The following is a 9,898-nucleotide window of genomic DNA, read 5'->3' on the forward strand; positions in this document are numbered from 1 at the left end:
AACAAAACATTATTTATACCTCCATACAAAATATTTCATCACTGTAACAGTTTCTGTACTAACTGCCAAAAAATCAACAGAAACAAAAGATGGTTCAAGTCATTGGCCAATGAGGTACTCATTGGACATTATTACACATTTACACCAAAAATAAAATGTCTTTGAGAAATGAAAATAAAAAGCATTTACTGGTCATTATGGGCTTCAATTTCACAAGCCTTCTTCACCTCTATAATAAATAAATACATGTTATGAACTTCTTAATGAGTATATAACAATGAATAAGCGATGTACGACCTCTCTTGACACAAGGGGATAATGGAAAAATGAATAATTAATCAGTCTACTAGTATCATACACTGTATCTCTAGGTTGCCAGGTTTTTAATAACTGAAGCAGATATATACAAATGCTTATGAATTTTAGATTTTTTTTTCAATACACTTTTATGCCTCAGAAATGCTTTTATTTTCATTTTGAAGAAGCTTTTTAATTTTGCTGTCCTATTTAATTTTCCCAAAAGGTACTCATTGGCTTATTATTTTAACCATCTGTTGCTTTTTTTTTTACAACTACTAATAATATAGTGATAAAGTATTTTGTATGGAAGACAAAATACTTCTTAAATAACATTTTGCTTCTTTTATAACAAATATTATCACATTCAGAGCTACTACTTTTTTCAAGAGATAAACATCTAAAATTCTTAAATCCATTTTCTTGCATATCAGACTGGCGTTTCTGTGAGTTTTACCCATGCCGGAAATTTCATCTGGCATGGGGTGTGCCAGATGAATCGCCTCCATACAACAACAGCATTTTTGCGCACTTTATGAATGCATATAAGTAGTGAAAAATTTGTTTAGGACGACATCATTTCGGAGTTGTTATTTAAGTTGTAAGTTCATACGCTACTGTAAGCAAATAGTTACTTGGGAACCTGCCCATGGGTAGGTCCCCTTGGGATGGATATTCTGATCCAAATCGCAACATATGACAGATATTATTAATCTAAACGATATATAAAACTAACGGCTGACCAATCTGAAAAATGAAAAAAAACAAGAGGGCCATGATGGCCCCCAAGTTGCTCACCAGAAACAACTGCTTTTCAGTGTTGGAAATTATCCATTGTCAATATTTTCTGATATTAAATTTGAGCCAATCAAATTAATATGAGCAAACTTGATAAAAGACTACCTAAGAATGCTACAAAGTTTGGTGATCATCCATCAATTAGTTCTGTAGAAATAGACGTTTAAAGGTATTTCTATTTTTAGCTTTAGCTGCCCCTAAAAGAGGCCAATCACAATAATATGAGCAAACTTGATATAAGACTACCCAAGAATGCTACAGAAAAAGTTTGGTGATCATCCATCAATTAGTTATGTAGTAGAAGAAGACGTTTTCTATTTTTAGCCCTAGAGACCCCTAAAAGGGGCCAATCAAATTAATATGATCAAACTTGATAAAAGACTACCTAAGAATGCTACAGACAAAATTTGGTGATCATTCATCAATTAGTTCTATAGAAGAAGACGTTTAAAGGTTTTTCTATTTTTAGCTCTAGAGACCCCTAAAAGGGGCCAATCAAATTAATATGAGCAAACTTGATAAAAGACTACCCAAGAATGCTACAGACAAAGTTTGGTGATCATCCATCAATTAGTTCTCTAGATATAGATGTTTAAAGGTATTTCTATTTTTAGCTTTAGCGGCCCCTAAAAGGGGCCAATCAAATTAATATGAGCAAACTTGATAAAAGACTACCCAAGAATGATACAGACAAAGTTTGGTGATCATCCATCCATTAGTTCTGTAGAAGAAGATGTCTAAAGGTTTTTCTATTTTTAGCCCTAGAGACCCCTAAAAGGGGCCAATCAAATTAATATGAGCAAATTTGATAAAAGACTACCCAAGAATGCTACAGACAAAGTTTGGTGATCATCCATCAATTAGTTCTCTAGATATAGATGTTTAAAGGTATTTCTATTTTTAGCTTTAGCGGCCCCTAAAAGGGGCCAATCAAATTAATATGAGCAAACTTGATAAAAGACTACCCAAGAATGATACAGACAAAGTTTGGTGATCATCCATCCATTAGTTCTGTAGAAGAAGATGTCTAAAGGTTTTTCTATTTTTAGCCCTAGAGACCCCTAAAAGGGGCCAATCAAATTAATATGAGCAAACTTGATAAAAGACTACCCAAGAATGCTACAGACAAAGTTTGGTGATCATCCATCAATTAGTTCTGTAGTAGAAGATGTTTAAAGGTTTTTCTATTTTTAGCTCTGTTGACCCCTAAAAGGGGCCAATTGAAATGACATGAGCAAATTCAAGTGTGACTGTCACAAGGATGCTACAGACCAAATTTGAAGTAAATCTGCCCAGTAGTTTCAGAGAAGAAGACGATTGTTGATGCATGATGAGGGACGCCGGAGTATCCCCCTTTGATACTAATAGCTCACCCCGAGCCTTCATCTCTGGTGAGCTAAAAAGAGATGGGGATGATGGACATAAACAAGTATTTAAAGTTTCTTAGCAATACCTTAAAGGATATAGGAAATAGGTGGGGTGGACCAAAAGTGTGATGCAGACACGCCCAGGTAAGTATGATAGATATGCCTATATAAAAGGGACTCCACTGAGGTTTTTTTGACGTGACAAGACTGGAAATTCCAATAATTGTGTACCATTTGATGCATGTGTAGACCAAAAACTTTTTTGCAATTTTCAATTCATTTCCCCTCCCTGTTTTTCCAGAATCATCAGTTTTATTGTGCAAAATCACCCAAAAATGAAAAGCGTTCCAACACTTTTCACTCAAATCAAGCCAAGAATATCACAAAAAATCAGTTTACAATTTAATTCTGGGCATATTTCTTAATATCTTTTGCAGATTTTTCCATTTTTAGAGCTTTACTTGATTTATGTCAGAATTTTATGTTTGAAGGTTTTTTGACCTCATCTAGAACATAAAATTCTTACATAATTCATGTGAAGCTCTAAAAATGTTCAGAAACTTTATTATGAATTTTCATTTGGTGAACACCAGTAATCTGTTTAACATCTAGTCTTATACAGATTAGTACATTTATTAGCATTTTTGAAATAAAGCGTCATCAAAGGATGAAATTGCACCACCAGTCTATATAATTACATGAACTAGATGTTTAATACATTAATTTATACAAGTCTTGACACAGCACTTACCGCCTACTTAAGTTTTGGCATTTTATTCTTATATAATTAAAAATGAATGCGTCATTTCATTTCGTAAACATTGATCTAAATTTGGAACTACATGTATATATATATAAGCAGTCAGTACTTCTGTATGAAGTGAAGTATAACAACTGTTATGTCACTCTAGCCTCACACCTGTTATATTTCACATTACTGCCAGGTGTTCACCAAATAAAAATCGTAATATAATTACTGAACTGATTTGTTAAACAACCCATACAAAATACAACAAATTGAATGCACTTTTGTATGACATTTTAATGTTAAACATCATTACCAGTTTGGAAAGTTGTTTTTGTCTATAAAACACCCAAAAATAAATCTTATCATGAAATCATATAATGAAAATGGCTATCTTTTCAACATGATTAAGTTTTACATAGCACTTCAAATGAAGCACTCAATATAAAAAATCTTTAACAACTGATGAGAACCACTTTGAGAGTATATATCTGAAGGCATTTAATTACACTTCAGAAGGAGCGTTTTTATGACTATTGTTTCTTGATCCTTTGCTCATTCACACATTGCTAAAAAACATGTCTTCAAGCCCAACAAAATTCATATTACTTCCTACAAGTTTAGACATACTGCATTTTACACTCAATTTTCTTTCTCATTTCTTCCGACTGTATTTGTTCCAATGTGAGCAGTGACAGACCAAGTTGATCTTCCTGACTGAACGGCTGTGCCATCTGTCTTAGAAACCGTTTTGCCACCTGCACTCCCTCGTCTGTTGACAAGTTGCATAAACTGTCTTTAAGATGCTCTTGTATCCACTTTGGTAGCTTACCTCTCTTGTCGGCTCGGGCGAACCTCTTATCTGCAAACACCATGATACCATAGTCAGTTTTCCCTCTCAGACATCGACCAACACACTGCGCCGCATTTCTCATTGCATCGAAAGTCAGGAAATCGTTTTCTCGAATCTGGAAAGTTTCCCTTAAATATTCGAGACGGGCTTTGAGATACCTGCTTTGTGTGTAGACATATGGTACACCGAACATGATAACAGCTCGACCTAGATGATGATCAAAATCGACACCTTCTGAAACTTTCCCTCTTGCTACAGACAGTAGTACAGCTCCCCTACCATTCTCACAAGCTTTCTGGTAATTAAGTAGTGCCAAAGTGGTCTCTGCTGCATCTTGTGTTTCTATAAACAGCAACTTGTGTTTCTGTATCTGGTCAATGATTCCCTGCTCATACCAGGAGGCCACTGTAGACTCCATGTAAATATAGCTTGTGAAGAAACACACAAGACCATCGGGCACTATTCCGCACATTTCAACAAGTAGGTTACCATAGTTACGAATCACTGCAGGATCTTCTCGAGACTCAAACTTAGAACTCATTGCAACCTGATCATTTCCTTTACTGATTATCATTGGACAGATACAAGTCCTTGCTAAAGTCATTGTGAACATTGCCATATTTACTGGACGGAAATCAAGGATCTTTGGGTACATGTCTAAGGGTGAAAGAGTTCCAGATGTAATCACAACACTCTGGAACCTGTCAAAGACCGGCTTAACTGCTATTGATGCATCCAAACAACTGAAGTTAAGGATTGGATTTGAGATAGTTGGAGTTCGGTCATCGAAAGGCTCAAAGATAAGCATGAACCCTTTCGCATATGTGCTGACAAGTGTAGCGAAGTGTGATATTAAAGTTAAAGCCTTGAAGTCAGACACATCTGCTAGTTCTAAAGTACGCAACAATGATGCTAGCCTTTCTGAACAAAATCTCAATGGCTTTCTTTCAATACATACTTTCTGTGAACAATCCTTGAGAAATGATGGCGGAGTTTCAGACACTACATGTTGTACTCTTAACCTTGTCTTTAAATACTCACAAAACCGACGTAGAAATGAAATAAAATGTTCCGCATTTCTTATATTTCCTGGGACTGCCTCTTGCAAAATCTCATCAGGAATGACCGGATTTGCCATTATAACATCTGTTTCCCTGTTTAGATTTGTTTCCTTCAACCCCTCCACTAGCCTCTTATATTCTTCCTTCAATCTTTCAGTGTCAGATTCTTTAATCCTGTTAATGTGACGTGTAAGAGTGTCCATGTTTTGCTGACATCTGTCTAATGTTTTCTTTGTAATCTGAACACTCATAGACTGAATACATACATTATCAATATTGTGCGCCTCATCGAACACCACACACGATTTCTTCGAGAGTTCTTTTGATACAATGTCGGCTATTTTCGGATCCAGGAGGTAGTAATAACTGTACACAACAACATCTGCCTGCATTATTGCATTCCTAGCTAAAAAATATGGACACCAGCCTTTCTTTGCGCCATATTCTTTCAATTCATCCAAGCCATATATTCCTGTAGGTAAAACCGACCCTTTTCCAGTTTTATCCCAATTTTCAAAGAAGTCACACAACTCAATCGAATCATCATTTTTATGTTTGTTTCGGACATATGATACTGTCATTTTCTGACACTCTGCATCAACAGAGGTTCCTTCTAGTCCTTGGGAAGCTCTAGGATGTATACACAGATTCTTTCTTGACGACAAAGCAAGTCCCAAAATATTTTGTTTCTCACATGTTTCTTTTTCATAATATTCAATCAGATTCTTCAACTCCTCTACAACTTTTTCTAATTCTGGTATAGTTCTTGAGCAGTAAATCATTTTGTTTACTTCATCTGGATTTCCCTTAATGTATGCCACTACCAGTGACAATAATGACACTGTTTTCCCAGTACCAGACGGCATTTCAAGGACACAGTGACCTTTGGCATCCAGTGTCTTCTTTAGCTCCATCATGTACATAAACTGTTCTGGGTATATATAGTCATACGGAAAATATACGAGCAGTCCATCCACATTGAGCTTCATGGTCACAACACCTTTGTTTCAGTCTTTGTAAAATATGTCTTTTTTCAGGTAACTATTGACACTCAAGGTTGTGCTCCAAATCTTCACTCACTGCAAATAGAAGAAAACACTTGTAAATTTACTTTCTTTACATAACAAATTTCTGATCATATAAAACAATAGTTAAGAAATACCTTACATCCCTTTAGCAAAAACCATGTTATTTCCAATTAATACAAACTGTCTCTTCACAGCAATAGTAAAAATACAATCAATTTGAATGTGTGATATAAATCATTGAGTAAATTTTCCAATTAATTTTACAAAAGCTACAGCTTTCTAAAATTTGTAAAACTTTTATTTATACCAGTTTTACTGGATTTTTTTTTTCAAAATAAAATATGTAATATGGTAATAGATAACATTAAGAGTACATGTATTCACAATTGCCACTATTATATGTATATGCAGCAAAAATAGCTTAAATTAATTTAATTCCCCATACAATGAATACAAGGTGAAAATTTTGCCTCATACAGGTACAGTTACTGTTCCACGAAAACAGAGAGTGAGCTCTGACAAAGTACATCTATTATCAACTTCTATGGAAAAAAAAAATGAAAAAAAAACAAAACAACAACAACGAAACTAGCACAAAATAAATCATCAAACCAAAACAATATGTATGGAGATTAAAATGATCATCAAGGCCATATGTAATAATGAATCAAAAGTCAAAACAAAATAGTAATATACAAAATTTTGTTAATTTAGACCAATATTGTAATCTTCAAATATAAAACATGCACTGATCATATAAAGTGAAATAATAAAGAAGAAACTCCATCATGGAAAGGAATTAATGTACTGGTCGGGGACCATCAACCGGACACTTTTTGAACAGATTTCATAATTTTTAACTTGGAGACCAAAACATTTGACAAAGTTCAGCTAGGTTCTTCTCCTAACTAACAAACTAGTTTGTTTATTTCTGATTGTATTGGCACTTATCTGAGGCTCGTCAAGGAGGGTATCAAAATTACCTAACTTGTCTACACTACAGTACCATGTGTCCGGACATTTATGTACACAACGTGATTTAATTCAGATAAAAGCTTGGCTGTCTTGGTTTTTTATTTTTAACATGATATACAGTATTTCAGCAACAAAATCTGAAGTTTTGGATATTCTATTGTTTACTCTGCAAATGATTATAGCTGGTATATCAGGTCAGGCATTGCTTTCTTGACCCCCATATTTCAATGTCAACATTCTTGAAATAGACATTAAAATATTGCCATTTCTGGAGGTTGACTTAATTTTAGAAGAAACATGCATTTATTGTTGATAAAAAAGTGACTGACCACCACTGAACAAAGAAAATACTAAATTAAGCATTTTTGGGGCTATCCGGATTTGGTGGTTGTCCAGTTTTGGTGGTCCCCAACCAGTAAGTGTAATGCTTGTTTTTCAATCTATATATTTTGTGATGTAAAATGATACACGTTTGTAATTCTACTAAATAAAATATGTTTAAACTAAGGCCATAGGCCTTGCGGCCTGAGACAGAGCAAACATTACCAAGGCAGACTGTACCTTGGATCAGGGTAGACCCTGACTTAAAACAATGCAGAGCATGTACTAAAGATAAAATTTTAACTTTTATAATTATAGTATATATCTTTTATTATACATTTTAATACCATCATAAACATGTCATGTATGAGGCCTCTATTCTTTATATTCCTGTATTTAAAGTCTAACGGCTTAATCGGCATATTTGAAGCATGCAATATTTTCAATTCAAATATAAATGTCAATTTTAATTAACAGATTTATTTACAACATTTCATACATTATTATAATAAATGACGACATTATCAAGTTATTGTATCCGATTATATGATACAACCGAATGATGGTACACCGGTGTTTCCCGACGCACTAAATATCTAATAAAAGTTACTTGTCACGGACTTTAAAATTAATTTCACTCATGCTTTTTAAAGTTCATGTATGAATATTATTTGTTTTTACCCGATACTTCAACAGAAAATCCCACGAGGAGTCATTAATCAAAATGCTGAATTCGCACGGAAATTATCATGAGAATTGAAATATCATTAATATTGCTCTTTCGAGGTAGCGAACCACTAAATTTATTCACAAGAATTGCCTGACAAATGTGTGCTGAAATGCAAAAATGAAAATAACAATTCATTATATTCCACATCTTTTGCAACATTTATGAATGATAACATTGTTCTAATAAAGTATCATCACATAAATAACATGCCGCGTACGAAAGTAACTACTGGTTGTATGTAGGTATGAATGCTCTAAAAGCAAATAATGAATTTTTTATATTTAATTTTAGTTTAATATTACTTTATTGCTTTCCGTATATATACTTCATAACTTTCTCGAAGGGCCTTCCAATTTGAAAGACTCTTCTATTTACAAATTACAACAATTTTTGAATAATAAGTTCCCCCATGACTTGCAATTGTTTGCGAAAATAACGGTAGGATAATACGTCATCGCGCACCCGCTGAATGCTCCCACTCGGACCATTTTTGCAGAAAATCCGTCGCCTCGAAGATAAAATACAATTTTATTATCAGAAATAGTAAGATTATCAAAAAATCATGTAGCGCACCAAAACATGGCTATAGCCCTTGCGATAATTGTAAAAAAATAATCATAGATTTACTGCCTGGTTTAGACCAGAAAACGGGATGAGACATCTAAATGCTCCCACTCGGACTTTTCCCACAACCTATAAGAAATAAGGTTGAAAACCTTATTGAAAGTTTTTTTGACGTACTGGAACATAAACAGAGTCATTTTTACACATTTTTCTAGATTGGATTAAAAAATTTCTATTCAAAAGTCAGTTTTTCTTTCTTTTGTATAAATTAGGAAAATGCTCCCGCCCGGGCCCAAATAAATACAGATTTGATTCGAAGGTAACACGTTAACCTTTTACCTCATATAGACGTGTTTTGACAGCTTTTTGCCCCCACCTCTTTTTTTGAGGCACCAAACAATGAAAAAAATGCCCTATTTAGGCCCGAAACACTGTTTTTCGTTGAGAAATGTTGTTAAAAAAGTGACCACTTTTTCGGCGCCGCCCCCATCAAAATGGTACATCAGGGGGCTGCCAGAAAGACGATGTGCCCCTTCTGTTTTGGGGGTTTGAAGGGGGGCGGTAGTCAGGGGGCTGCCAGAAAGACGATGTGCCCCTTCTGTTTTGGGGGTTTGAAGGGGGGCGGTAGTCCACCTCATCGCCAAGAAAATTTTGGACATGTGACAGGCTAAAAAAGGCCTCAGATCGATCTTAGGGTAACTAGTAACCGACGCTGAAAAGCCTTTTACTCTATCTCAATTCATTGAGATGTTATAGCACTTTGAAATCAGTTTTGCTGGAAAAAAAACAATGCAAAATAGTGATTTTTCGCAATTTTGAGACGCCCCCTGTTGCCATGGTAACAAGAAATTTACGATTGAGCATGCTGTTGCAGAGGCTATGATCCAGTCAACATTTGTGCCAAGATTCATCAGTATTGAAGCATTTTTTTAACAGTTTCATAGCAGAGTGAACTTGTAACAGGAGGCTTTTCAATGAAAACGGCCATTTTTTCACAATATACTCATGGGGGTAAAAGTAAACTCGCGGGAAAATTCAATGTTTTTGTTTCCTTGTTTTTTTTCCAGATTCATTTAGTTATATGATAAATTGTACAATAAAAATGAACTATGAAATTATTTTCTTAATATTTTTTGGCAAAAAGATTAACACGCAGTGA

General features: G+C 34.5%; 1 protein-coding gene across 1 annotated transcript; it reads right to left on the bottom strand.

Moving 5' to 3' along the window:
• Positions 1-3,484: 3,484 nt before the first annotated feature.
• On the bottom strand, positions 3,485-8,275 carry LOC132714384 (general transcription and DNA repair factor IIH helicase subunit XPD-like). Its single transcript, XM_060697246.1, has 2 exons — positions 8,127-8,275; positions 3,485-6,200 (listed from the first exon to the last, which is right to left on the bottom strand). Exon 2 carries the CDS (start codon positions 6,108-6,110, stop codon positions 3,828-3,830), a length of 2,283 nt encoding a protein of 760 aa, XP_060553229.1. The 5' UTR covers positions 6,111-6,200; positions 8,127-8,275; the 3' UTR covers positions 3,485-3,827.
• Between the last annotated feature and the right edge of the window lie 1,623 nt (positions 8,276-9,898).

This window comes from Ruditapes philippinarum, unplaced genomic scaffold (assembly GCF_026571515.1).
Source record: "Ruditapes philippinarum isolate M1 unplaced genomic scaffold, ASM2657151v2 ctg3675_1_1_1_1, whole genome shotgun sequence".
Lineage (NCBI taxonomy): Eukaryota > Metazoa > Mollusca > Bivalvia > Venerida > Veneridae > Ruditapes > Ruditapes philippinarum.

Bases quoted from the DNA above. Each gene is read 5' to 3' on its own strand.
- LOC132714384 (XM_060697246.1), bottom strand. From the start codon at position 6,110: ATGAAGCTCAATGTGGATGGACTGCTCGTATATTTTCCGTATGACTAT.